Genomic DNA, 27,331 nt, shown 5'->3' on the forward strand with positions numbered 1-27,331 from the left:
CCCTCTGGGGGTGGGGACATCCAGTTTGAGAATACCCACTGGGAATGGTGACACCCACCCTGGGGACAGGAATCCCTACTGGGCAAGGGGACATCCAGCTTGGGAACACCCACAGGGGACAGTGACACCCACCCTGGGAACAGGAATCCCTACTGGGGAAGGGGACATCCAGCTTGGGAACACCCACCGGGGACAGTGACACCCACCCTGGGAACAGGAATCCCTACTGGGGATAGGGACATCCAGCTTGGGAACACCCAGCCGGGGGGCAGGAACACCCACCGGGGATGGGGACATCCAGCCAAGGGACACCCAGTGGAAACAAGAAGACCTACTGGAGATGGGGACACAACCCCAGGGACACCCACCCGGGATGGGAACATCTAGGCTGGAGATGGGGATACCAACCCTGAGGACACCAACTCTGGGGTCCTGGTGATGGGACAGGGATGGGATGAGGACAGGGACACGGGCAAGGGCACCCAAGCACTGGGTGAGAATGGAGATAGGGACCCTCAGGTAAGGGAACAGGGATGGGGACCTGGGCACAGGGACCCCAGGGGCAAAGGACAAGGATGGGGACAAGACACAAGGTGTGTGGGAGACAGCTGGATGGAGCTGGTATCCATGAGCTCCATTCCTCACCCAACCCACAGCAGACCCTGCATTGCATGGTTAATTAATATCACCACACATCATCCAAACCTCACACAGTTCTGGAAACAACACTGGAGCCCTACAGCCCCACTGATTGTACAGGAAATTCAAAGGATGTCACAGCAGCTGAGTTGCTCTTTCCTGCTATCCAGCAGCTCCATCCACACCCAAATATTTTATTTTCAGGCTCAAATTCATTCCATTAAACCACTGTCACAAACCAGATGTACACTGAACAGGGTTTCTGCAGGGCAAGTGTTTTATTTGAGAAGAAATTTAAGTTCACAAGTAGTTCCCAGTGTGATACAGGTTGGTTTGTTCACATCCATAAACACCAGTGCACATGCACTTTGCTCAGACCTAGATCTTCCAGCCATCAGCTACAATCCCAAAATCTACTGTTCCACTGTTTTAGTTCCACTTTTCCACTGTTTTAGTTCTTTCCCACTCTTTTAGTTCTGTTAAGTTTTATAACCAACCCCTGATTCAAAGGAAGCAAAACTTTTTCACTATTTGTATCATATTTACAGAGAGCAAAGTGCATTGTTTTAAACCAATTACAACATCAAATTTTAAACTTAATTAAATCTTTATAGCACAACCATTTAAAGTTAAGAAAAGTCTAAATATACTGAGCAATTTTGAATATAATACTTTAGTATTAGTCATGCCAACCATCTGAAGTCTGAATTCTCAGGTCATTCTCGCCCAAATCTTCTAATTCATATTTGTGGGACTGCACTTACTTTTAATCTCCTTGCTACTACCATTAAAATCCTCCAGAGTCACTGATGTACCCTAGCTCAGATTGTGCACCAGTATCTTTACTGAACACTTTTCTCCCCTGTGTTTTCTGTAAAAATAAAGCAGTGAGGAACAATGAAACCCCTTAGGAATCCACCAGATTTGACACTGTTCCTTCCATAACCCAGTGGTGGCACAACAGACCAGCTTTGCCCACTGCACTCGTTTTCTAAAACTGAAAATACATCAAGCACCAACCAACCCAGCAGCCACAGGTGCTTCCTCTCACCCAGCCACCTCCCTCCCACATTTTGCTCTGTTTTCACAAAATTATTTAAATATGTTATTATTGTAGTACAACACACTGAAATATGACAGTAAAATTATTAAATCCTATTATCAACTTTGAGTGGTAATAACCTACTTCTGACTGTACAGTTAATTACCAAGGAACTAGACATCCTTCCAGAAAATACCACTGGAATTTCAGTTCTTCTAGGAAGGGAAAAATGAAAGTGAGTAAATTACATTAAATTAAAATAAATATTAGAAATATTATTAATTACATCTGTTTGCCAAATGCAGCCAAAGGGCCTTGTCTGCTCATTAAATTCAACAGAGAATGTTTTCAGATTCACAGAATCTGACTGAAATTTTGGATTAGGACATTTGACAAGCAAAAGGAAAGGAAAGGGAAACAGAAGACCATGGAAACATCCATGGGGAAAGGGCTGGGAACAGACAGAAAACTAAAGCAGAACTAACAGGGGCAGACACAAGAACAGGACCAGCTGTGGGAGCAGAGCACAGAGGTGAGAGAGGAGCAGGGGCAGGCTGCCTGTGCTGCTTTCCAGGCCACTGCAGCCTTGCCAGACAGTGCAGCCCTTTCCTCCAGCAGGGAGGAATCTGTGCAGGGAAACCAGTGCCCAAGTTAAAGATTACACAACTGCTTTTAGTTAGTGAGGCTCAAAGTGCATTAAACCTTCCCCATATCAGGTGTTTTATCACCAATTCTGAGTTTGTGGTACTGGGGATGAGCAGGGGCTGCTCATTCCTAGGGGACTGTGTCACAATTTCTCAAATGTACCTGGTTACTTGAGAAGTTTCCTCATCATGTTTAGGGTAGAGCCCCTGTACCCTGTCCCAAAATGGTTCCAGTGGTTGATGTAATTAAAGAGCTGATACAACTTGTTCCGTTTCTCAAACCCTGGAGCTTTGGGTATTTTACTGTGATAGGCAGAGAAAAAAGAGCTGCTGAAGCCCCCAAACATCCCAGCAATGGCCAGCTCAAATTCTGAGTGGCCATAGAAGCAGGCAGGGTCAAATATAATCGGCCCAGAGTCGTCCTCAGCCACATTCCCTGCCCACAGGTCCCCGTGCAGGAGAGCAGGAACAATTTCCACATCACAGAACATTTCAGGAATCTTTGGCTGAAAAAAGCATAAACAGACATTAACAATTAAAGAGTTTTGAAGAAAATAATAAATAAAATAAAGTACTGTAGCATGTTAGAGCCTGAGGTGGCCAAATGCTGCCTGTGTTCAGCCCTCATGGACATTGATGTCAACAAGAACAAGCCAGTGATAAATGTTCTGGATTGTTCTTGACAGAGCTCAGCAAAGCATTTCATTCACAGTCTGGTATCAATACCTGGTACTGATGGATTGTTTCTAGACATGGATACTGCTGGCTGTCATGAGAAATATAAAATAATTTCATTTAAACTAAAAAGTTCCAATGGCAAAAAGGACTGCAGTAAGCATCTGGACCAATGAACAGAAGAGAGGGGGAACATCCCTGGTGTTCCCTGAGTGCTGCATGGAACATGGCCTGAACCAGCCTCAGCCTGGGCAGGTAAAGTACAAATCTGTCCAGGCAGCAGAATTTCACCCACTTCACAACACCAAGCTCTTAGGAATTACCATATTATTGTTATTACTAGCTGTATTCTTAGAAAGAAAGGTTAATTCTGATTACAAGGGGTTTTTTTCACTATCTATAAAATGGAAAGAGTCACAGGAATTCTGTTCAGCTGACAGTGTTGCTGGACCCACTGTGAACCCTGCTCTTCGTTCCAAGCTGGGTAAATCCCTTACAAGACACCTTTACAATCCCACTGAAACACATTTTCTGAAATTCTAGAAAACAGATTTAAAACATGGTTCATACTTTTAGCTGTGACCAGAGCTCTCTGGCTTCTCTGTCTCCATAATCCTTTTCAATGAGATCCAGCTGAGCCTGGAGCCGGTGGCGGATGAAGAAGGATGGCCAGTCACTGTGCCACTCATTCACCTGGAAAGCACAGCACAGCTTGGTCCCACACAATTATTTTAACACACATTCATTCCGTGGTAATAAGAGAGATCCAGTTAAAACATTCAGTGCTGACACAATGGCCTGGACAATGCCAGTGAGACAAATGCACAGCAACATCAGATGTTTTGTTTTGGGACTGCTCCTCTCCACCACATTTTGGGGGGGCTCTCTTTAATATAAGTTGAGATTCTGGCTATTTTCATTCATTCCCATTTTTTAATGTATTTTAGAGAGAGAGTTTCTAGTGAGATCATTTCAGTTGTTCAATGTCCTGTTTCAAATCTTTCTGAAAACCTAGAAGTATTCATTCATTTTTACTGGGTAACATTTCTAATTTGATGAAAAGCTGTACATGGCAAAGAGTTTGAGATACTGAAGGTTCATTCAGTTGTTGTAGAATGAAATCCTGACACAAGCAGAGCCAGAAAATGGTGGAATTATCTCCAAGAGCCCTTTTCTCTCCAAGAGCCCTTTCCAATGTCTCATGAGCTGTTGTTACATGATGAGCCTCTCCAAAAGCACTGCAGAGATCCATACAGTAGGGGTCAATAAAACCAGGATATGGCCTATGAAGGGACACTGATTTTGTTAAATATCACCAAGCTAAAGAACCACCACTTCATTCCAAATCCTCACTCCAGCCACTGTGCCTGCTGGCCACAGGCAGCACCAGGGAACATGGATGGAACAGGGAGAGCAAAGCTGTGCTCAGAAAGCTGCAGACAAATGCAGCAAGCTCAGCTATGAGGAGTTTCCAGACCTCTCCAAGTGCCTTTCACAGCTGTGGAACAGACCATACCTGTGGGATGTAACCACAGCAAGTGGCTGTGTGGAATCCAAACTTATCCACAAACTGGGCCTCAGAGTGACCAGCTCCTTTTCCTACAGAACAAAATCAATATTAGGGGATTTGAGATATTTACATGGTAAAGTTTGCAAACACAAAGCTTAAGGCAGGAAAAATAACTTTAAGCAATGAATTACACTTATTTCATGGTCACAATCCTTTCTAAAGCTGGAAAGAAATCTTTTGGACTTGAAGATGCTGGAAATGAGGCATAGTCAGCCATGGCCAGTGAGTTTGCTTTGGATGGAGGAGTTGGACATTCAGGAAAGGAGCCCAAATACAGAGTCCCAATCTGCTCTTCTGGCACTTGGACATGTTGCCATTAAATGTAGCTTGGGTTTGATTCACAGATATTTTGGGACCTGCCAGTAATTTGTCCTTCACTCAAAAATAATGGATTATAATTTGTCCACCACTAAGAGTCAGAGCCAGTCCACTCTGAAGTCATGGGAACAACAGAGATACAGACTGGCACTTCAGATTTTAACAGTACCAACTCAAAAAATAATTCTTTATATAGCTGATTTCTTTTCATTTATTCTTTAATTCACTTCGAGGAGCATCAATTTTTGAATATTTTGCTACTTATTTGAGTTCAAAAATGTCATCCCAAACATCTTTAGAGGGGAGCTTAATTCTGCATTTACTAAGGGATGATATTCTGTAATCAGTTAATTATCTCAACCAACAGCAAGGAAAAAAAGGGATTTCTGTAAGCTCAAGAACATTTTCAGAGAGTGCATGACAGTGAAGCAGAGTCCAAATTGTCAGTTTGACTTAGGAAAGTTGAAAGCAATGCTGCACACAGCCAAAGGAATTGCTTCCTTTTTGGTTTAGTACATTACATCAAAGCTTTACCAATTGTGCTTCCCTCAGCTCTCAGCTTCTCTCCAAGTTTCTGGTTATGAAGATGAAGCTCTGCTATCTGCTCTCCCAGCTTTGAAGAGTACCTGTAGGACCAAATAAACCAAAATCAAACTGAAACAAGTGAACAAATATTATATGGAAAAAAACTACCTCAATTAAATATGACCAAGGCTATTTTTGGCAAACATAGAACCTTAATCATATTCACAAGCACCTAACAGGGACCAAATGACAACAGCTCTGAAGACACAGATAACACAACAAACACACTAAATGCTCTTGCAAGAAAGGTAAAGAGAGCACAAGGTAGAATAAACAGGAGCAGAAAGGGAGGAGGAGGATGGTGTGCTCCTCCTTATCAGCCCCACTATCAGCAGAGAACAGAATGTGGGATCTCCTGTTGGCTTTACCCTTCCAAATCAGCTGAACAGCAGCTGAAAGGTAAATCTGAAAAGAAGCCATAGGCAGGGATTGAATCTAGTTTAGTTTTAGACAACTAAAACCCTGTTAAATATTCCACAGGTATCTTAACAGGAGTTTCAAGGACGGAAACTGATTTCTTCTCAATTCCCAGAATGGGGGGAAAACAATGGATTTAAAATTGCAACTGGAAGGACTAAAGTTAGACACTGGAAAATCCTTTCTAGGAACAGTGGGATGGATTAGAATAAACTGTTTGTGGAGGCTGTGGAATTGTCATTATTGTCCCAAATAAAATAGGTGGGTTGGATAAGCAGCTGCCAGAAGAGCCATAGGAATGGCACTGTTCCCATATGGAGGCCTGGAACACAGCAGTGCTCCTGAAAATCTGTTTTCAGCAACACATGACTCCTAATTCCATGTTCAGGTTGGCTGACAGATGAAATGCAGATTCATGTCATCTTAATCATGGCTTAAAATCATACTGGAAGATTCTACAGAGAGAAGCAGAGGTTTCAAAGACCTAAGCAGCCTGTAAGGTTAAAGAAACCTGTTGGGCTGGGAAAAGAAACTCCAGTGAAAAATCTCATGATAGAACAATGAGCCAAACTCAGCTGTGATTAAATTCAGTGCAGCAGCATCTCAGCACACATGGAGCAGCACACAAATGAGCAGTGACAGCCATTTCTAGTGCAGGAAAAGCAAAATATGGACAAGGAGTGTGTACACACATATACAGATACATACACACATATATATTTTTTAATATGTACCCAGAGAAACACAGATCTCAAGAGAGAGAAGTTCTGTCTCTGAGAGAATAAAGCAACTCTGCTCATGAAGTTTCCTGGCTGACTGTAAAACATTTTAAAAAATGTGTCCCAAAACAGAGTAAAAAGAGCTGCATGGACATACTTGTTGAGGTGCTTCATCTTTAGGTACTCCATGGCAAACATGGCTCCTCCTCCAGGCAGGTCAATCACTTTGATGGGCTGAGGCACTCTCACAATATTGGTTTTCTGAATGGCTTCCAAACTTGCCATTTCCCCTTCAAACATTTTTCTAGCCTGTTAAGGAATAAGAATATCCTTGGGCTAAACTATGGGTGTCTACAATGAGTACATTTGACAAAGTGTCAAGGAGATATTTCCTCTTGGTAAAGGGAGAGAGCTGCAGCAAGGCTTCAGCCCACACAGGAAGACTTAAGGGCCTTAACCCTAACCTCTTTTTTCTTTTTTCCTAAATTCATTCCAGGGTTGTAGGATACGTCACATTTCACCCTGATTTCCAGCTGCTTATGAAGACCCCAAACTACCTGGATGAAACAGCACCTCTGAGGATAATGTGGCCACTGCTAAATGAGGTAACATTGAGCCCTTAAATTGGTTCTTCTTTCCCCACAGGCCACTGGATGGAGACGACAGCACAAATATTCAGCATGTGCTCTGCATTTTTGAAGCAAAGGTGCTGTTTTTCACAGCAGTTTAGGATGATTTTGATATGGATAAAGCAAATTTCTGATGCACTATGGTGTTAGAAAAAGCATTTGAGTATTCATTTAGTAATAGAGAAGACAAGAGTTTGGCTTGAGAAGCTGCAAGAGTTTTACTTTTAGAAATGCCAAAAACAATGGGGATGTTTGAAATTTCTGTAACTTTAAAGATAATAAGTGAGTTTTAGCACTGGCCCCTGTTTGTGCCCTCCCATTATCAATCCTCCCAACTGGAACATGAAAAGGAATGCAGTGAATGCAAAGTCAGCTCTGGGCTTTTCCAAACTCCAAGTACCACAGTAACAGCTTTGTGCTTGGCCTCCTTTTTACAGGAATTCCAGTTCATTCGTGCTGTTGAGGGTTATCACATTGCATTACACTGCATTTCACACTAACCAAACGTGCTACATTAACTCTGGATATAAAATAGACACAGCTTTAAAAAGAAAACTCAGAACTGAAAAAATTATGTATTATTAACGATCAGCTGCTTTTAAAATAAAAAGTCATCTCTATGCAATCATAAGATCTGCTGGCATTGACCTGAGGCTTGTGGTTGATTTTCACAAATACCCGTCCTCTGTCTGTCTCATACGTTTGGCCTTGGCTGATGCATCCTCCCCCAGAGCTCCCCAGTGCCTTCAGGAGGTTGGTGTTCAGCTCTGCCTTCAGGATCTTCTCCATGGTCATTTCCAGGCTGCTGCAGCCGCTCCGCTGCTAAACCTGCTGCGAAACAGGATTAAAGGTCTGGGTCCTTCTGTCACTGTCACTCTGCGATGAGGTAGGAAGGGCCACCCACCACAGGAAAAAAAATTTAAAGAGCACAGCTAAAAAAATAGCTCAGCTAGAGAGGATGTTTCAAAATGCTTTGCTTTTATAGCTATACATGAAAAATAAAATTCTTTATAAATATTTGCTGCAATAAACTGGAGAGATTAATTCTAGGAGAGGTGGGTCCTGGGGCCTCTCAGCGCTGCTGGAGCTGCTGGTATTTGTAGTTTGGAGCCGCTCTAAAGCTCGGGATCGCCTGCGAAGAGCGGTTTTAGGCCGATCCACTAGAGGGAAGCTGAAGGCAGCCCCAGGAATGGCCACAGGCGCTGTATCGGGGGCATTTGGTGTGAAACCCAAAGCTTCAGCCCAAAGGGATGTGATTAAATCCGCTAATCGGCCGGTGGGATGCGGGGAGGAGGATGAGCCAGGCGGGGATCCCTGCGGGAATTCCTGCGGTGCGGGACAGTGCCGTGGGGACGGGGAGATCCCAGCCGGGCTGCGGGACGGGACCTGCGGGCACAGCGCGGCTGAGCGGCACCCACGGGGCTCGGTGTGAGGGGAGGCTGTTCCCGGCGTGAGGGGAGGCTGTTCCCGGCGTGAGGGAACAGTTCCTGCAGTGATGGAGGGCTGTTCCCGGTGTGAGGGGAGGCTGTTCCCGGTGTGAGGGGAGGCTGTTCCCGGCGTGAGGGAACAGTTCCTGCAGTGATGGAGGGCTGTTCCCGGTGTGAGGGGAGGCTGTTCCCGGCGTGAGGGAACAGTTCCTGGAGTGATGGAGGGCTGTTCCCGGCGTGAGGGAACAGTTCCTGCAGTGATGGAGGGCTGTTCCCGGTGTGAGGGGAGGCTGCTCCCCGTGTGAGGAGAGACTGCTCCCAGTGTGAGGGGGGCTTGTTCCTGCAGTGATGGAGGGTTGTTCCCGGTGTGAGGGGCGGCTCTTCCCAGTGTGAGGGGAGGCTGATCCTGGTGTGAGGGAACAGTTCCTGCAGTGATGGAGGGTTGTTCCCGGTGTGAGGGGAGGGTGTTCCCAGTGTGAGGTGGGGCAGTTCCCAGTGTAATAGGAACAGGTGCTACTGGTGTGAGTATTCATTTGCTGTTCCCGGTGTGAGAGGATGCTGTTCCCGGTGTTATGAGGGGCTGTTATGAGGGGCTGTTTCCGCTGTGAGGGGATGGTGTTCCCAGTGTTATGAGGGGCTGGTGTTCCCGGTGTTATGAGGGGCTGTTATGAGGGGCTGTTCCCGCTGTTATGAGGGGATGGTGTTCCCGGTGCTGTGAGGGGATGGTGTTCCCGGTGTTATGAGGGGCTGTTCCCGGTGTTATGAGGGGCTGTTCCCGTGTTATGAGGGGCTGTTATGAGGGGCTGTTCCCGGTGTTATGAGGGGCTGTTCCAGGTGCTGTGAGGGGCCAGTTCCCGGTGTGACGCGAGTCTGACACTGTTCCCCTCTCCGCACAAGCGCCCCGTGGCCCTCCAGACTCGAACACAGGGGTTCCTGTTTAATGCAGTGCACGGTCCATGTAAGTACCACACTGACAAAAATTAGAACGTGAAGTCTTATTTTAGAGCTTGCTTACCACAGAAATGGTGTTTTGGGATGAATGACACATTCAATGCCACTGAAAGGACATGACATTCTGCTGCTGGATTTTCATACTGTGTGTTTTTGGTTTTGATGTGCACAACACCATTGGTTTCACTATTTCGTGTGGTTTTATACAGGGGATAAATACCATTAGATTCAACTCTTAAGTCCATGAAATCTGTGAATTACTAATAAAAATAAAATAAAATCATGTATTTTTTGCAAACGATTTAAAATATAAAAATGAGTTATGGGCCTGCATATTCAGGCAGAGGTACCTAAAATGCATTAAACACAATGAATATATATTAAACACAATTAAAATGTGTTCAGTACAATAAAATGTATTAAATATACTTAACAATGTATTTATGATTGTTAAATTGTACCAATAGTGTGATAAATTCTGTAGTGCTACAATTGTGCATTTGGATTCCTTGTGAAGTTCCCTCAGTAACTTTTAAGGACAAACTTCACTAAGCTAAAAATGGATCTATAATTATTATGCCTATGCACAGCAAGGTTTAGTGTATGTAATTAATTTGATAAATGGTTTTGTATGTTTTTTAATACTTTGGGGAATTAATTAGTGGGTTAAATACTTTCCTGTAAGAATAAATTTCATTTCATACCACTCTATGAGAAAGTTCTAGGACAAAAATGCCACAGACTCTGTGGTAAAAGAAACACGACTTGAAGAACACTATTTCAAAAATAAATAAATTGAGTGTTTCTGGAAAATAAATAATTTCTTCTGATTTTTTAGAAATGGTTTCTTTAACTGGGGAAGGTTAGCTTTATCTTTCTTTAGAAAAATTTGAAGAACAATATACCTGAATTAGATACCAGGAATGTGAAGTCAGCCTTTAAGTTTCATGTAAGGCTTCTGATACAATATCTGTCTACAAAATTGTTACCTGAAACGCGGAAGAATAACTCAGGCCAAGTCTTTCATGTGTGAAGGGATTGTGTGACTCCTCCTCCTCAGTAATAACAATCCTTTGGTGCAGCTTCATCCCAGTTTCATATCAGCGTCCCCACAGTGTTGGCTGTGATGTTCCTCCTGGACCAGCACTGGGAGTGTAAAAATTCCGGCCCGGAAAGTGCCAGAGCAGTGCGGTACCTGGAGCAATCGTGCATGAGTTTAAAGAGAAGGGCCATCAGAACGAGTCTGCTCTCAGGGAAAGCCCAACCCGCAAACCCCGTGCGGTGGAAGGAATTCCTGCGGGCTCTGGCCCCGGGTACGAGCAGGCTCCGCCCGCCGGGCTGAGTGCGCCGGGGGAGCTCCGGGGAACGCTGCGATGGAGCTGGCGGGGTGCTCAAATTGCAGCTCCCTGCAGCTCCGCGGGGCTAAACCTCCATCGGAGACACCCAGACTTTAATATCTGCCCGCCCAGTCCGGGTGTAGCATGAGCAATTCTGTGCCATGCACACAACGGCTGCGTTGGTTCATTTCTTCCAAATTATCCCCTTGGCCTCCCCAGTGAGCAGCCTGGTCCCTTTGTGTGATATGCAGGAGGAATGCCTGGCTGCAGGGAGCATCTCCGCGGGTGTGTGTCCGTCCCCAAGGCCAGGTCTCTGTTCCTCCTGCCAGCCACGATAAACACAAGGTAAGGACAGGCTGGAGCGGCACTCCTGGCTCCTGCAGCAATCCCACACGGATTATGTAAAGCCTGGGGCCCTTGTTGGGCAGGAGAAGCTTTAAAAAAAGCAAAGGGTTTGTTATTTCATATACCCAGTCTCTTGGCGGCCTGAGGAAACAAAATCTCATAAAGAAGCAATGTGATTATTCTATTTTATATGTATATATGAGTACCCAAAGAATACCACAGCAGCTGGTCTGTGCAGAGCTCCGGGGCTGCACCGAAAATCTGCGGTCACCTGCCAGCAGAGCTGGTGACAAATCCGAGACGCGACAGCAGCGGAAGGCACAGAGAGAGCACGGGAAAGGAGGTGAACGCACAGCAGGGATGGGGAATAGCTGCTGTTGGTGTGAGCACACACAGCCTGGGCTCCAGCTCACCATGCAGGCATGGAATAATCCGGCTGGGAAGGGTCCATGATCTTGCTCGAAGTAAAATCACTGTTTAAATCCAGTTAGGGTGCTCAGGACCTTGGGTCCCGAGAACTTCCACATTTTCAGGACGTATCTGTGCTGTTGGTGGTAGGGTTTGGGGTTTTGTCAAGTCAGGGAATCCCTATTTTAGCGCGTTCCAACCGCAGCTCCTGAGTTTTCACTAGTTTGATGTGAAAGCTTTTACCAAGCAGTCCTTTGGAGCTGGGAGGGGCCCGGGCCACCCATCCTGCCCTCCGGCCCGGCAGTCAGTCCTGCTTTGTCCCGATCGGTCCGGGCAGTCAGTCTCAGTCACTCCCGGCGCTCAGCCCCGGTCACTCCCGGTCCATTCCCGACGCTCCCGCCGCCATTCCCGCGGCGCTCGACTACTCGGCGCTCCTCCCGCCGGGGGCTGGATGGGCTCTGCGCTCGGCAGCGGTGCCTGGCAGGCGGAAGCAGCGGCCGGCCTGTCCGCCTCGGCCCGGCGGGACTCGGCCGGACTCGGCTCCGCTCAGCCCGGCTCGGGCGGGTTCGGCTCAGCTCGGCCCGGCCGGGCTCGGTCCGGCTCGGCTCCGGCGGGCTCGCTGGACTGGGCCCGACTCGGGCGGGCTTAACTCGGCCCGGCTCGGTTCGGGCTCCCGCGGCGGGGCTGAGGCGGGCGGGCGCCGCCATGGTGTGAGGGGCGGGGGCGAAGGGGCCGAGCCGGAGCCATGAACCTGCTCCCGGCCAACCCGCACGGTAACGGGCTGCTCTACGCCGGCTTCAACCAGGACCACGGTGAGGCTGCGGGCCCGGGGAGCCGGGTGGTGCCGCGGAGGGGCGGCGGTGCGGAGCCGGGGCCGGGCTGGGCTGGGCCCGGGGCTGCCGCGGCTCCCGAGCCATCCCTGCGGGGTCCCGCTCGCGTCCCGGGGCCGCTGCTGCCCTGGGCATGCCCGAGGGGTGGCGGCTGCAGTGCTGGAAGGAGCCGGGAAGGCCGCTGGCAGCGGGAGGGTTTAGCGGCTCTCCCGTTGTTCAGCGCTGTGCGGTCTGTGCCCAGCGCTTCAACTCAGGAGAGTTGAATGGGGAGTGGGTGAGCGGAGAAGGAACAGGACCAGGCCCAGGCTTGTTGGGGCTTGCTGCGCTTGGCTGCTCCCCGTGTGTGGCTCCGGCAGGCTCTCAGAGCCTGGGCTTCAGGGGCTTCCTTGAGAGCTGCTCACAGTTCAGCCCTTTCTCAGTCTAAGTACTCCACATTCAAAATCAGTGGCGTAACTGCTTTCTTCTTTCTTTTTACCTGGTTTGTGTTTTAAAAACTGTGGTTAACATACTAATCACACTGGCAGGCAAGCACTGATAGAACAGCCCCTGTGCATCCTTGGCTTATCTTTTCCCTTTGTTAGAGGGGAAGGCCTGCTTCAGAAACAGGGTGCATGTTCCTCATCCTGCTTTGGCAAGACAAAAATAGCACCAGTCTTATGAGTAAGTGTCGTTTTTGTGGAATAAGGGGTAGAAGCTCATCATTTTGTAACATCCTTTTGCCTTAACAAATAATATTCTTGCTTAAGACGCTCTAGCAGCCTCTGTCATTGTAGACTGCAGCTCATGTACCTGTTGCTGACGCCGTTGAAGTCGTGTGTAAACACGAATTATTCTGTTGATTTTAGTCAAAGGTCTCTGATGACATCTTGGCAATAGCACATGAAGGAGGTAATGAGGTGAGAGCATCTTGGCAGCTCTCTTCCTCCTATCCCATAGACTTGAAAAGAATAGAACAGTTTGTTTCTCTGCACTTATTTTAATCTTGCCTCTTGAACAGAGATGAAAAAAGATTTTTGAGCATGGGCTTAATTTCAGATCTGCAGGGTCTGTAATGGAGCAGTGATATTTGGTGCTTGGCCTGTGTAAGAAGAAAAGTTTCTCTTTTATTGCAAAATGCCTTTAGATCATCATATAAGTGTAAAATTTGTTTGTTATGAAGGCTCCCTTAATTCCATAGCAATAAATGCAAGACATCCTCCTTTTTCAAATGATATCAACTCCAAAGCACCTTAAGGAATTTGTCTTGGCAATCTGTGAGCTGGCAGTATTCATGTCCCATCCACCTCACCTGGCCAGGCAATTGAGTGATGACAAAAACAAGAAAAAGCACAATTGGCTTCTGTTTGGCAGCTCCTGGAGCTGCTGCTGTGAGGAATGATGACACTGCACTGCAGTGACTGAGTGACCTTTTATGAGTTTAGGGCTCCTGTAAAGTGCTGAAGGGCAGGTGATGTTTGGCCACCTGAGGGAGAGCAGAGGGGAGGGAAAGCTCCCTGCTTCCTTCTTGCTTTGCCAGGAATAGAGTGTGAGTCACTGGAGTGCTGGAGCTCACAAGTGTGGGTGTCTGCATGTACTGCCACAATAACCTAATTTCTTAGTAATTTAAGTCTGGCCAATCCCACAGGGATGGGAGAACAGGAGGAACCATCTAAGAAGTCTCTCTGGGGCTGAGTCTCCCTGACTAGCAAGGATAAAGCAGCTGTGGTTGTTCTGCCATGGGCCTCCTTCGCTCTGACTGGAGTGATGCTAGTTTTCTATCAGGTGTCTTTGTTACTTTTAGGCTTTAAATTAAAAAACAAACAATGTAACACAAGGAAATGGAAGTTGTCATTTGTTTGAAGTCAGAATATTCTGATTTTATCTTCGTTATTTCAAGACTGTAAGCTCCTGATTTCAGATCCTTTTCTAATGCTTAGAGAAGGACAATAAAGTGTTTTTCAGAAATGAAGAGACAAAACATCATAATAAATGGCCATACCTGTAAATTGCTGACAGATTTCTCTTTTGTCACTGTTGCAGCCTAAAGCTGCTTTGAAAACTGAGGTGTGGGTTTCTTTTGGTATGGAAACCCTTGACTTATGTATTTACTCTTCTCCAGTGGGCTGGGATGCTTTGTAGGGCCCCACAGTGTTGGTAGGGTCCTGTGCTCTTGGCTGTACACAGCATTTATGGTGCCAAGGAAAACCACCATGGCACAAACTGTGCTGGACGTGGTCACTTCCCTGTGCTCCACTACTGCCCCTGTGGGACCTCACAGCCCAGAGCCTGCAGGTTTCTCTGGGCCAACATGTCCCCTTCTAAAGGCTGGTCATTCATTTAACCCTGCCTTTTTCTGCAGAGTTGGAGGAGCAAAACTCACTCTGGTCTCACTGGCACTGGTGGCAAAGGGCTCATTTACTGTAGGAGCAAGCACAACTAGGGGTCAAGGCAATTACTCTGTAATCATTACTTTTTTTTTTTAAAGTATCTGAGTTATCTTTTGTCAGTGGCTTTTCAGCTCATCTGTCCCCTCTGGAAAAGAGAGGTGCACTTCTTGTGGAAGGAAGTGAACCTAAGGAAGTGTCCCCTCCACTGTCAGCCCCTTTCAGCTCTCACATGGAAGGCTTACAAGCCATCAAATTGGTGATTCCAGTGGAACAGAAATCAGTCAGATGGGATCACCAAGCTTCAAAGCTGTTCCTATGATTGAAGCAGGAATCTTCCTGTAGGGTTTTCTTCTCTTGTTTGACTCAGGGATGCCGTGCCTGAGAGCTTCATATCTCTGTGGGTAGTGATCGACCACATGGGGAATTTCACTGTTACTCACATCCCCACGTTCTGCTGTGCTGTCTTCAGTTAAAAATGTGGCTATTCCCAAGGCATTAAAGCAGCCCACGTCTTACTCATGAGGTTGGCCCTGCAGAAAGCTGTAGTGGTGCTGCAGGAGGTGTAAAGTGTGTGTTTGATTGCATCAGGAATGCTGCATTTGGGTTCTTAGGAGCTTCTGGGATCAGCACAACTCAAAGCTTACAGCACTTCCTTACTGGGAACAGCTTCAGCATCCCTTCCCTTTGACTGTCCTGGAAATACAAGATGGGAGTAGAAAACTGTTGCTGGAAAATAATTATATGGATCAGCTGTGAGGAACAGATCAGTTCTGTCCTGTACAGCAGTGCTTTGTGTAGAGGGGAAGGTTTCCAGTGCAGTTCTCTCCTGTAGAGCAGTGCTTGATGAAGAGGGGAAGGTTTCCAGTGCTTTGTGTAGAGGGGAAGGTTTCCAGTGCTTTGTGTAGAGGGGAAGGTTTCCAGTGCAGCTCTCTCCTGTACAGCAGTGCTTGTGTAGAGGGGAAGGTTTGCAGTGCAGTTTGCTCCTGTACAGCAGTGCTTTGTGTAGAGGGGAAGGTTTCCAGTGCTTTGTGTAGAGGGGAAGGTTTCCAGTGCTTTGTGTAGAGAGGAAGGTTTCCAGTGCTTTGTGTAGAGGGGAAGGGTTCCAGTGCAGTTCTGTCCTGTAGAGCAGTGCTTTGGGTAGAGAGGAAGGTTTCCAGTGCTTTGTGTAGAGGGGAAGGTTTCCAGTGCTTTGTGTAGAGGGGAAGGTTTCCAGTGCTTTGTGTAGAGGGGAAGGGTTCCAGTGCTTTGTGTAGAGGGGAAGGGTTCCAGTGCTTTGTGTAGAGAGGAAGGGTTCCAGTGCTTTGTGTAGAGGGGAAGGGTTCCAGTGCTTTCTGTAGAGAGGAAGGGTTCCAGTGCTTTGTGTAGAGGGGAAGGTTTCCAGTGCTTTGTGTAGAGGGGAAGGGTTCCAGTGCTTTGGGTAGAGAGGAAGGGTTCCAGTGCTTTGTGTAGGGGGAAGGTTTCCAGTGCTTTGTGTAGGGGGAAGGTTTCCAGTGCTTTGTGTAGAGGGGAAGGGTTCCAGTGCTTTGTGTAGAGGGGAAGGGTTCCAGTGCAGTTTGCTCCCTGACTGTCCCAGGGCTGGGAGATCACTGCAGCTCTTACAGACCCAGCAGCCAGAGCAAATCAATGCTGAGGGGGGAGGAGAGAAAGTCAGCAGGGCTCATATCAAAGCCTATTGCAATATGGTTGCTAATCCTGCTAAAATTATTACATTCACATTATCTACTTTGTGAGTGTGTGTGTGTTTATCTGTGTAAACAAGAACTTTGTGCACTTAATTTATTACAGTTTCTTGCACAGGGTGAAGTTGTATCTGGGAGTTTTTCAGGTTAAGGGCATAGGTTTTTTTGTTTTGTTTTCTTCCCCCACACACCCTGTGATTGTTGGAGTATCAAGTTTGGGGAAGGGTTGTGTTTAGACAGAGCTCCTCAGCTTTTATTTGTGGGGTTCAAATCATTGCAGTATGTAATAATAGAACCAGAGTAAGTGGAACTTATGCTCCAGTACCTCAGAGATCTGTAAGTGGATTTTTGGTACAGTACATGCAAATTGTGAACAGCCAACTGCCAGTGACAGCAGCTTCTTGGTGACTTGGCCTTGCTCTGATTTCACAGTGGCATTGCTTTGTACCAGTGCCTGTGTTCACCTGTTAGCAGGGCAAGGAGCAGGACAAGGGACTGGCAGCTTAATGGATTCCACTAAAGAAGCACATGCATACTTCTATATGAAAAAGTAACTACAATTATTTTCCAGAGAGTTTTAATCTGCCTTCTGCTTGTGTCCTGGGTTAGACTTCAGCTATTGGCTTATAGTTATTGACATGGTACAGCAGTCACCCTTGTTAGCCCAGCTGGAAAAGCTGTTTGATGAGCACTGTGCTCTAGAAACATCCACAGCAGAGTCGTAATCATGAGGTGAATTTGGATCTATTAAGAAAGGAGGGAGCTCACTTCATAACTGTTGGACCATAAACATTAAGATGCTGGTTTCCTGCACTCTAGTGCATGGCACAGGATCCAGGTGGGTTGGGAATTGGTTTCCTTTCCTTCTATTGTTTTCTTACCTGCCTAAAACCAGTATCAAGACATTTCCACCAGCATAGAGGACAACTTCTCTGGAAGATTTTCACTTGCCATCACTAACAGAGCCTGTGAGTGCTCTTCAGCTTGAGTGTAACCATGCAGTCGTTGAGCAATGCTTTCCTAACCCTCTGGCTCTTGCTTCCTTCTTGAGTGTACCTGGCAATTACTTTATATGTGTGTATATATGTGCTTTTTACCACAGGATGCTTTGCATGTGGAATGGAGAATGGATTCCGAGTTTATAATGCAGATCCACTCAAAGAGAAAGAGAAACAAGGTAAAGCACTCACTTATTACCCCACGCTGCTCTGTGTTGGAAGCTCAGCCTTCTCACTTTTTCCTGACTGATTCTTGCTCAGCTTTCACTTTTCCACCCCTGGAAGGCTTTGAATAAAGCCTCAGGAGAGGCAGCTCCTGCTGCTCCCACAGGGACTCTCACTTGTGCCATTGCCTGGTCAAAAGTCTCCCTGCTGTTAATTTGCACACTTGGCTGATGAGGAATTTGTCTCAGTTTCTGGCAGAGCTGTGTTTGCTGTTGCTAATGTTTGCAGCCTGAGTAGGAGAGGCATTTCCTGGGTGTTCATGAGCAGGAGGAGTGGCTCCCTGCAGCCATCAGAAGTTGTTCTGTTCTTGTGTGCTGATCTGGATGATCCAGTGTGGCAGTGAGACCCCAGGCTTTTTCCTGAAGATCTCAATGGAATATTTCTCATGCTCAAGAGTACTGTCTGCAAGAGCACTGAGAGAGGTCAGACCTCTAATGCTCTAAATATTTACCTTCTATGTATGCTTTAAAAATTTGGGAGGATCTTAACGTGGTAAAGCTGCTCCTGTGTCTTAACAGAAGTCAGTAGATGAGCTGTGTTAACAGTGGAGCTTTTTATCAGAAAGCAAACAAAACTGAGTCAAAATATGGGAAACTGAAACTGAGCCATGTCATTCTACCCTAAATATAGGAAGCGAGCTGCTAAACAGGTTTCCCAGCACTTTCAGCCTGTGGTGAGAAAAGGGATTTAATAAGAGGAAAAATGTACTTAAACTAGCAATTCCTACAAAATCAGGCACATTTTCACTTGCTGCCACTGTAAGGATTTTAGTCACTGTTCACATGGCCAAAGCTGACAAACTATTTTCTGCTTTTAACAGTAAATTCTTCCATAAGCAACATGCCTTGGGACTATCACTTGTGACAGTGTGCTCAAAGAGTCAGGATTAGCCTGAAATCCTGTAGAGTTCCTTGTGAAAACTCCCTGCCAGTAGCTCTGGATGGAGATGCTTCCAGGACTCCTGTGGTGAAAAGTTCCTTATGAGTCAGATTGCCTTTTCCCTGTGGATTCTGAGAGCTCTCACTGAACTGGCTGTGTAGGCACACAGAGATCCTGTTCATTGTTCCTGTGGGTTTAAACCTGCCCAAGACACTCCCAGCTGGAGCTTGTCCATTTGATTTTCTCTGTAACCCAGCATGAAACCAAATCTTGCTGCAGCCCCAGCTTGTCTGTCTTACATCCAGGAGTTCCAAGAAATTCCCATCCAGGCAATGACTCAGTGTTCTAACACAGATTCAGAACACATTACACATTCTTAAGTTGTTTCAGGTTATCCCTTGTAAATACTGCAGAGCTTTTTGTCACAGTAAGTAAAACCTCCTAGCAGAATGTGCTGTTCTGCTTTAATGGAGTCAGGAGGAGGATCTGGTGCAGAAAGGGGTCGTGTTCAAGTACAACTGTTCAGGAAGGAAACACAGCACTCAGAAGTGCTGTTGAAGAAACCACAAGGGCTTGTATGAAATCCAGGGCTTCACTGCTCCAGTATGAAGAACCTTCAAGGAATCCACATTCTCTGGTTTTTAAGGGCAGCCAGGGGAGGAAGATGCTCTTCTTCTCAGGTGCCTGAGAAATGTGCTGGATAACACAAGCTTTTCTTGTAACAGTGGTAAAAATTAGATGGCAGTTTAACCAGTTCTGACACTTTCAAATGAAATATTTGTCTTGCAGAGTTTCTAGAAGGTGGTGTTGGCCATGTGGAAATGTTGTTTCGTTGCAACTATTTAGCCCTAGTAGGTGGAGGAAAGAAGCCGAAGTACCCACCCAACAAAGGTGAGCTGGGGGGGTGCACCCTGCAGGGCCAGAGAGCTCCCACAGCCAGGGCCCTGAGCTGCTGCCCTGAAGGTCAGGTGAAGGGGATGCTGCTGCTGCAGGTTGAAGTCACCATGGTGCAGTGAGTTGCATCACTGCTGGTGCAGTGCTAACAGGCTGGGACCTGCAGGGGCTGCTCTCCAAGGCCTGCTGACCTTCTCACAGTGAGCTCTGCAAGGAGCAGGAAGCTCCCTGCCTGGCAAGCTTTGTAGGAAAATTTACCACTCTTCAACTGCTGCATTAGTTCTTCCATAACTCTCAGAGCAAACAAAAAAAAAGCTGCTTTTCCTTAGAATGATATGTGGTTTTTGTCAGGAGTTGACCAGCTCCTGCCTGCACAAGTTAAAGTGTGAGTGAGGGGGTGCCCCAATGCCTTTGGTTAGCAGTCTGCAGCTGCTTAACCATTGGGTGAACCTCTTGATCAGACTGTGGGGAGCTGCAAGTTGTTACAGGGGAGCTGTGGATCTCTGAATATACCTCAATGGTCTGATGCAGTCTCTGCACTGTTGTAGTCATGATCTGGGATGACCTGAAGAAGAAGACTGTCATTGAGATCGAGTTTTCCACAGAAGTCAAAGCAGTGAAGCTGCGAAGAGACAGGTGGGTACAGCAGAGGGCTCCAGCTTGGCTCTGTGCTCCTACTCACTTCCAGCTGCTTGTACAAAGAAAAAGGTCCTGCTGGAAAAGCAGCAGGTGAAACAGGCTCTTGGGGTGGGGTACTGGGTGTAAACAGGCCCCAGTTTAGTATACTGCTATGTGAAGCCTTGGTGAAAAACCTACAAGAATTCCTGGTCCCCTAATGTAGGGAAATATTCTCCTGTGGCTCCTGCTGGTTTTCTAGGTATGGAGGGGAGTGAAGAAAATTCCAGCAGATCCCTGGAGCCAGAGCAGCTGTGAACAGCTGGAGTCTGTGTATGCGTGGGTGGAGGGGCTGGATAAAAGTGCTTTGCAGGCTTATCTTGTGTGGCTGCTGCAAGGCTGGGAGTCTGGTGGGGGAGGGCAGGAGAATGTGGCTGTTGAATCAGTTGAAAGCCTTTGCAGGTCTGAGTGAATGTTTGTGTTCCTGTTTTATCCACCCGAGTCACAGAACTTCTGGTCTGTTTCAGAATTGTGGTTGTCTTGGACTCCATGATTAAAGTTTTCACCTTCACACACAATCCCCACCAGCTGCACGTCTTTGAAACCTGCTACAACCCTAAAGGTTGGTTGTACTTGTGGGCTGGGGAATGGAAGCAAGTTCATTGTGTTCCTGACATGCCATTTCTCTTCAGCTGCCTCAGTCAGTTCTTTAGAAGTCATTAAACACTTACTGCACTGCAGTCGTGTCCTTTGGAGATGCTTTGTGTTTATAGAATGGTTATTAGACTTTATAAATACTTGGCCCAGAAAAGCTGTTTCCTGTGCTCATGTTATAGATGTGCTTTCTGAAGAGCTTTCTTCTGTAAAGAACCTGTATTTTTAGTGGAAGGTTAATTATAAACACAAATTCCAGTAAAGTGCATCATTCTCTTTCCTAATAGAGCTGGAGGTGTTGAGCAAACTCTTCTCTCCTGGTAAAAAGAGCCCAATGAGCAAACTGATACTGTTCTTTTTAAATAGCAGGGCCTGGCTGTGGCTGATGTTGAGCCCAGGGAGGGCTTTGGGCTCCCTCAGTGATGGCAGCAGGAGCTGCTGAAGGACTCAGCAGGGCTGGCAGGGGCTTGGAGGAGTGTCAGGAGGGTTGGAGCAAACACTTCTTGATAGTGCTGCAGGTGGAACAAGGGCTGCAGGCAGGGCTGGGTTGGTGGGGAGGGTCAGCTCAGATGTCAGGAGGTGTTTTCTCCACCACACTGTACAGGGTTGGAATCCCCATCTCTGAGGGTTTTCATGCCTGCCTGCAGCAAACATGGAATTGCTGCCATGGAGTCCCAGCCTGGACAGAGCTCCAGCAGCCTGACTGACTGACAGGCAGGGCATGCAGGAGGAGGAGGAGGAGGTTTTTTCTTGCACTGAGGTTTCAGGAATTCACTTGGCACCCACAGAACACCTGGGATTGGTGTGATTTACCTTAAATGGGCCACAAAACATTCACAAAGAAAAGGGTGCCAGTGCTGTAAGAGCCAAGCTCAAACACAAATTAATCATGGTTTTACTGATGGAGCAGAAGCTCAGATGTCATCCCTGATAAACTCTTACCCTTTCTGAGCTGCTAAGGAGACCTTTTAACTTCTTCTTAAAATAGCTGTGATGTAATGGACTGACTGGGCTGATCTGCAAAACCCCCCAGATTCTGGATAACCACAGCTGGGTTACATTGAAATAAACTGATGAGAGCAAGTTAAAATTACACAAATTATAAAATTATAAAGCTGCTCCTCTGCTTAAGTGTGCTCTGCACTCATGGACAGGGGATGTTTTGGGACTAGCAATTAATGTAATGGCACTAGCCATTAAAATGAGATTCTGATTTACTCAGAATTATATTTCAGAAACTTACATTTGAAAAGTTGATTAGGATATGGAAATGATGCAATTGTTTGTTTTTGTCTTTCAGGTCTCTGTGTCCTTTGTCCAAATAGTAATAATTCTCTCCTTGCATTTCCTGGAACACACACTGGGCACGTGCAGATCGTGGATCTGGCTAACACGGAGAAGCCTCCTGTGGACATCCCAGCTCATGAAGGAGTCTTGAGCTGTATTGCTTTAAACCTGCAGGGAACAAGAATTGCAACAGCATCAGAAAAAGTAAGAATGATGTCCCCTGCCTGTGACTCACTGTGTGTTCTAGTGTAGTGAGATAAAATAGCAAGTCACATCCTTTGGAGGAAAGACAGAGAAATACCTGCTGGGAAAATCTGCCACTGAACTGTGCACTCTCAGTCCTTCTTATCTTCTCTGCTCCTCTGGGGTGCCCAAACAGCCAACAGCCAAGGGCTGTGCCTGAGGTAGTGTTTGTTTTAGCTGGCTGTAGCAGTGATTCTTCAGTGACATTTGAACACAACTTGCCCAAGCAGTTCATGTCTTTGATGTGTTCTTCAACAGATACTGTTAATTTTAAAAAAAGAAAGCAGTGGCGGGGAGCTTATTTGCATTCTTCACCTTTATCATTTTCTGCTTAAATTCACTCCAGATCCAGTGGCTAAAGAAATACTTGTAAATAGTTCAGTGGTACTGGCAGGCTCTGTTCTGCTCTGGCTTAGCCCCTGTTACAGAGCAGGACAGGATGGGCTGCCCCCCTCACACAGAAAGCCCAGTGTTCCATGGGGCTGAGGAGGCAGGAGCCTGACAAGAACATGAAGTTAGGGTGCAGTGCAGATCCCCTGTGCTGGGCTGAGGCAGACAGAGCTGCCAGGACATTTGTTCTCCCCAGGGAACGTCAGGCAGATGGACCCATCTCCCTGAGCACAGCTCTTGCTGCCTTCTTCCACTCAGCTGAAATCAGTTTCTTAAGGACAAGCCAAATTAATCCAAGGAGTCTCTGTTTCACATAGTTTCTACTGCCCAGCCTGTCACTCAAACAGTTTAAAAAAAGAAAATGTATCCCAAGTCTCTCTCAAGCTTAATGATTGCATGTCTCCTAAACAGAGTTCTAAAAGCTGCCAACTCCATTGCTAAATAGAGCCATTATCTGCTGCATTTGTATTAAACATTCCTTGTTTTGCATAGAGAAGAAGTTCAAGCAGCTTTTATTTTCCAACTGAACTGGGAGTCTGAGCCCAGTCAGCAAACATCTCAAACCTGTCTCTTAAATCAAAACTAAACTATGTTTACCAAGCCTTTCTCTGCTGGGTAGTTATTTCCTGGTGAGCTGTCTCTGTTAACCAGGTGTGTCCCAGGAGCTGCAGGTGGTGATGCACAGCCCAGTCTTCATCAGAGGAAGGCAGCACTGATCACTTTGTTGATCACTTTATCTGAGACCAACACCCTGGCTGGTTCTGCAGCTCTGCTCTCAGCCTGGCTGACTCCAGCTGAAGCAGTTTCCCAGTGCAGGGTTCTGTACCTGACTGGAGGGTGCTCAGATTTGGATCAATACAGATCAGGAGTGTGTGGTAACTGATTCTTCTGAGTTATGTCAGCTGAAGCAGTTTTAAGACAAGACCAGCCACAGCCTGGTTCTACTTAGTGGGAAAGAATTGCACAGCAGCAATGAAAAATGCAGTGGTACTGAGGGGAGCATGGCAGAAGGGACCCCCAGACCCTGGGCACCCTCTGCACCAGCCAGGGTCTGCAAATCAGGGCCAGGGCTGCAGCAGTGCCTTAGAACTGAACTAAAAGAGACTTCCTGAGGCACTGAGTGACAAGATTGTACCCTGAGGCATTAGAACATTGTGGTGGTGGTGTGTGGGGAAACTACTGTTCTTCCCCAAAATTAGGAGAGGTTTGCAAATCTACCAAGAATAAAAGCCCAGCAGTGGCTGCAGGGGCATGCTGCTCAGACAAAATTTTAGGATGCATTCACAGATGTAAAGACAGTCTTGTGCCTTTCCTAATACAATGCTTGATTCCTTTCCAAGGGGACCCTCATAAGAATATTTGATACTTCATCAGGGCATTTAATCCAGGAGCTCCGTCGAGGATCACAAGCAGCCAACATATACTGGTACGTTCAGCTGCTTCTGTGCCATCTGTGGCTCTGGCTGTGCTCAGGCAGCACAGGATGGCTCTGGTGCCCTGGCTGCCTCTGCATCTCACTCTGGGCTCACTGCTGGGAGGAGAAGGCAGGAGCTGGGAGCTCTCTGAGGCCTGCACAGGCTGCAGGACCAGGGACAGAGCTGGGGCTGGTGCCAGGCTCTGCTCAGCCCAGCTGGGAACTGGGGGATGCTGAGCTTCCCACTGACACCCAGGGAGTGCCCTGATGCACTGAAACGCTGCTCAGGGGGACTGGGGGGAGCTTGGGGGCAAGGGGGGCAGGGGAGCACCCAGGGCCCAGGTGTGACTGTCCCAGGAGCAGGGAAACCCTCTGCCCATTCCCCAGGAATCTCCCACTGCTGTGCTGAGCCCCACTGTGGGGCAGCAGCTGCACATTCTGCCCACAGCTGGTGCATTTCCTTCAGCAGTGTCACAGTGACCCACACAAGGTGTCCATGTCAGGGCTGCTGCTGCTGCCACTGCAGGGCCTGTTCTGGAGCTGCTCATGCCAAAGCAGCCCTGCCTTGGGGCTGCCCCTGCTCCTCCTGGGCTGTCTGTGCCAGGGCTGTGGGTCTGTCCCAGCAGCAATCCTGCAGCTGTCTGTGTTCTCTGCAGTATTAACTTCAACCAGGATGCTTCCCTCATCTGCGTCTCCAGTGACCATGGCACAGTCCACATTTTTGCTGCAGAAGACCCCAAAAGAAATAAGCAGTCAAGGTAGGGATGGAGCCATTCTGAAGCCCTGGGGGTGGGGGGTCCTTGAGCTTTGAATTGCATTTAAAACACTGGCAATGTCACTCAGTAGCAAAATCTTCACCCTGCTGAAGGTGGAAAGATCTGTCTGCTGGGCTGGCATGAAGCTGCAGATTCTGTCATCTCTGGGAATTGCCAAGTTCCTGCTGTCCTCTGCAGGGCTGTAGCATTTCAGTAGAGGGGCAGTGTAGGTTTTAGTGGACCTTAGGATGAGCATATGTTGTGGAATCCTTCCTCTACTAAAAATCAATCTTCCTGGCAGATTTTGCAGTCACTTAAAGCCAGCAAGGTGGCTGTAGTGTCTCCCTTCCTGTGAGGGGAAATGACTCAGGTTATCTGATTCAGTAAAAAAATCAAGTGAAACCTGCACTTTGTTCAGTCACTCCAGCAGCTCTGAATCCACCCTAGTCAACACCTTACCAACCTGTTCATGTCTTTGTTCTGTTTTCTCTTTCAGTTTGGCCTCTGCCACCTTTCTCCCCAAATACTTCAGTTCCAAATGGAGTTTTTCCAAATTCCAGGTTCCCTCAGGCTCTCCGTGCATTTGTGCCTTTGGAACAGAGCCAAATGCTGTCATAGGTGAGTGCTGGAGGCATCCCCAGGGTGTGGCTTTGAACTCTGCTGGCTTGGAGGGAGGGAATGCTCTGCTGAGACAGGGCTGTGTCCCTGTCATCCCAGAGCTCTGCCTGCTCCCACTGCCCAGGGAGGGAGGCACAGCACGGGGCTGGCAGGGCTCATGGCCCATGGGGCCCTCCAGAACACCTCTGTGAGTCTGAAGGGCAGCTGATGCTGGAGCAAAGCAGCCCTGGCACAGCCCCCTGACCCTGCTTGTTTGTGTTGCAGCAATATGTGCAGATGGCAGCTACTACAAGTTCTTATTCAACCAAAAAGGGGAATGCTCAAGGGATGTGTACGCTCAGTTCCTAGAAATGACAGACGACAAGCTCTGACTGAGGGAGGGCAGTGCTCAGCTCAAAGCACTGCCTCAGCCACCCTGGCCTTTGAGGGACAGATCTGAGTGTCCAGCACTGAGCCAGAAGTTCAGCACAGCTCATGGAGAAGCCTGGCTCAACATGATCACAAGCAGCTCTGAAGTAGTGGACTACATATGTTTGTTCTCATTTCTGCAAGTATTCATCATTAAAATCTCTTTGGGTTACTGTCACCAACTCAAGTTTTCAAGATGTGGCTTTCAACAAGCTTGTGCCTATTGGGTTTCTCTTTAGTCTAAACTGTGACATGACTGTAGCTCCAACAAGAGTGCCTGCCACAGGGAGAGCTCTGCAGGGGCTGTCCACACCTTCAGCTGGATTTAGGAAAAGGGATGTGAAACCAGAAGATTTTAGGCTTTGCTTTACTTCCACTGCGTGGCTGGGAGAGGGGAACACTCTGGGTCATGCTTGCTCCTCCCTCCCCTGGCACAGCTGAGGGAACAGAGAAGGTGACAAGTGTGGAGCAAGGGACACCTCTAGATCAGGTCCTGCTTGTCCTCTGACCTGGTGCCTAGGGCTGGGGGGTGGTGGTGGTGGTGTGGCCCTGCCAGTGCTGCTTCAGGTGAGGGATCAGCATTGCTTGTCCAAGGTGCCAAACTCAGTGAAGCAGCTGCAGGCACCTTTGGGCAAGGGCTGCCCCAGCTCCCCTCTCCTGTGTGAGCAGCCAGGGCTCCTGGAGTTGTAGAGCTGATTCCTTTCATGATCCAACAGTGGGTACTGGTGTGACAGCTGTGAAACTGCTGCCCAACTGCTGCAGCTGGGAGGCTGGAGAGGCCATGGCCAGCACAAGAACTGAGCAAGGTGGCAGGGAGTTCCATGTCTGCAATGGCTTTAAACTTGCAAACTTGTCTTTTTCTTTCCCTTTGAGCTGTCGTATACTATTGCTGCTGGCGCAGGGACAGGTAGGTTAGACTGAACCCACTGACTTGTACACTCTTCCCCAAAAATTGTTACCCTATTTCCTGCTGCCCTAAGGCACAAGCTCCTAACCCAGAACCTGAGACAGCCCCAAGTTTGGCATCTGTGGCACTAAACCCTGGGGCAGGGAGATCTTGCTCTTCTCAAAGCTAATTTCACAGATGCTTCAGCCCTGACACTCTGTGACTTCAGTTGCAAACTCTAACTTTGACAAGTCCCTTTTAGTGTCATGTAACCTACTAAGGACTAACTTACCATGTTGATGTCAAGGTTGCATGTTGCTTTTATGCGTATTTAACCACAGGAATTGTTTTGCACACTTATTTGTAATATGTTATTTCTTTTAAATAAAAGTGACTAACTTTGCTGTATTCACTGATGGTCACAGCCATGGTTTCCATTGCTCCAGGCTGGGGGATAAACATGGGAGTCCATAGTGGTGGCTGG

At 47.4% G+C, this 27,331-nt stretch overlaps 3 protein-coding genes across 4 annotated transcripts; 1 reads left to right on the top strand and 2 right to left on the bottom strand.

Moving 5' to 3' along the window:
* Nucleotides 1-898: 898 nt before the first annotated feature.
* On the bottom strand, nt 899-8,131 carry FN3K (fructosamine 3 kinase). Its single transcript, XM_071452814.1, has 6 exons — nt 7,887-8,131; nt 6,767-6,918; nt 5,423-5,514; nt 4,517-4,599; nt 3,571-3,693; nt 899-2,831 (listed from the first exon to the last, which is right to left on the bottom strand). The coding sequence occupies exons 1-6, from the start codon at nt 8,031-8,033 to the stop codon at nt 2,493-2,495; spliced, it is 936 nt and encodes a 311-aa protein (XP_071308915.1). The 5' UTR covers nt 8,034-8,131; the 3' UTR covers nt 899-2,492.
* Nucleotides 8,132-8,246: 115 nt separating this feature from the next.
* LOC139602619 (uncharacterized) lies at nt 8,247-12,413 on the bottom strand. Its single transcript, XM_071452596.1, has 2 exons — nt 12,209-12,413; nt 8,247-9,181 (listed from the first exon to the last, which is right to left on the bottom strand). The coding sequence occupies exons 1-2, from the start codon at nt 12,411-12,413 to the stop codon at nt 8,247-8,249; spliced, it is 1,140 nt and encodes a 379-aa protein (XP_071308697.1).
* On the top strand, nt 11,047-27,259 carry WDR45B (WD repeat domain 45B). 2 transcript variants are annotated; one of them, XM_071452813.1, is made up of 10 exons: nt 11,047-11,298; nt 17,684-17,758; nt 19,473-19,574; nt 20,126-20,213; nt 20,720-20,814; nt 22,147-22,337; nt 24,107-24,192; nt 24,837-24,938; nt 25,432-25,553; nt 25,818-27,259. In XM_071452813.1, the coding sequence occupies exons 2-10, from the start codon at nt 17,701-17,703 to the stop codon at nt 25,922-25,924; spliced, it is 951 nt and encodes a 316-aa protein (XP_071308914.1). In that variant the 5' UTR covers nt 11,047-11,298; nt 17,684-17,700; the 3' UTR covers nt 25,925-27,259. The 2 variants fall into 2 exon arrangements, with proteins under 2 accessions (XP_071308914.1, XP_071308913.1); XM_071452812.1 differs by lacking the exon at nt 11,047-11,298 and adding an exon at nt 12,169-12,518.
* Nucleotides 27,260-27,331: the final 72 nt, after the last annotated feature.

This window comes from Agelaius tricolor, unplaced genomic scaffold (assembly GCF_023055355.1).
Source record: "Agelaius tricolor isolate 1412-34295 unplaced genomic scaffold, bAgeTri1.0.p SCAF_35, whole genome shotgun sequence".
NCBI lineage: Eukaryota > Metazoa > Chordata > Aves > Passeriformes > Icteridae > Agelaius > Agelaius tricolor.

What these genes read in the sequence shown, in the direction of transcription:
- FN3K (XM_071452814.1), bottom strand. Translation starts at nt 8,033, where the DNA reads ATGACCATGGAGAAGATCCTGAAGGCAGAGCTGAACACCAACCTCCTG. An exon ending in AAATCAACCACAAGCCTCAG is followed by an intron (nt 6,919 to 7,886) that starts GTCAATGCCAGC and finishes ATTCCTTAACAG; the next exon opens with GCTAGAAAAATGTTTGAAGG. An exon ending in AGCTCTGGTCACAGCTAAAA is followed by an intron (nt 2,832 to 3,570) that starts GTATGAACCATG and finishes TGCTTTTTTCAG; the next exon opens with CCAAAGATTCCTGAAATGTT.
- LOC139602619 (XM_071452596.1), bottom strand. Translation starts at nt 12,413, where the DNA reads ATGGCGGCGCCCGCCCGCCTCAGCCCCGCCGCGGGAGCCCGAACCGAG. An exon ending in CGCCGGGCCGAGGCGGACAG is followed by an intron (nt 9,182 to 12,208) that starts GCCGGCCGCTGC and finishes TACTCACACCAG; the next exon opens with TAGCACCTGTTCCTATTACA.
- WDR45B (XM_071452812.1), top strand. Translation starts at nt 12,452, where the DNA reads ATGAACCTGCTCCCGGCCAACCCGCACGGTAACGGGCTGCTCTACGCC. An exon ending in CAAAGAGAAAGAGAAACAAG is followed by an intron (nt 17,759 to 19,472) that starts GTAAAGCACTCA and finishes TTTGTCTTGCAG; the next exon opens with AGTTTCTAGAAGGTGGTGTT. An exon ending in GTGAAGCTGCGAAGAGACAG is followed by an intron (nt 20,214 to 20,719) that starts GTGGGTACAGCA and finishes GGTCTGTTTCAG; the next exon opens with AATTGTGGTTGTCTTGGACT.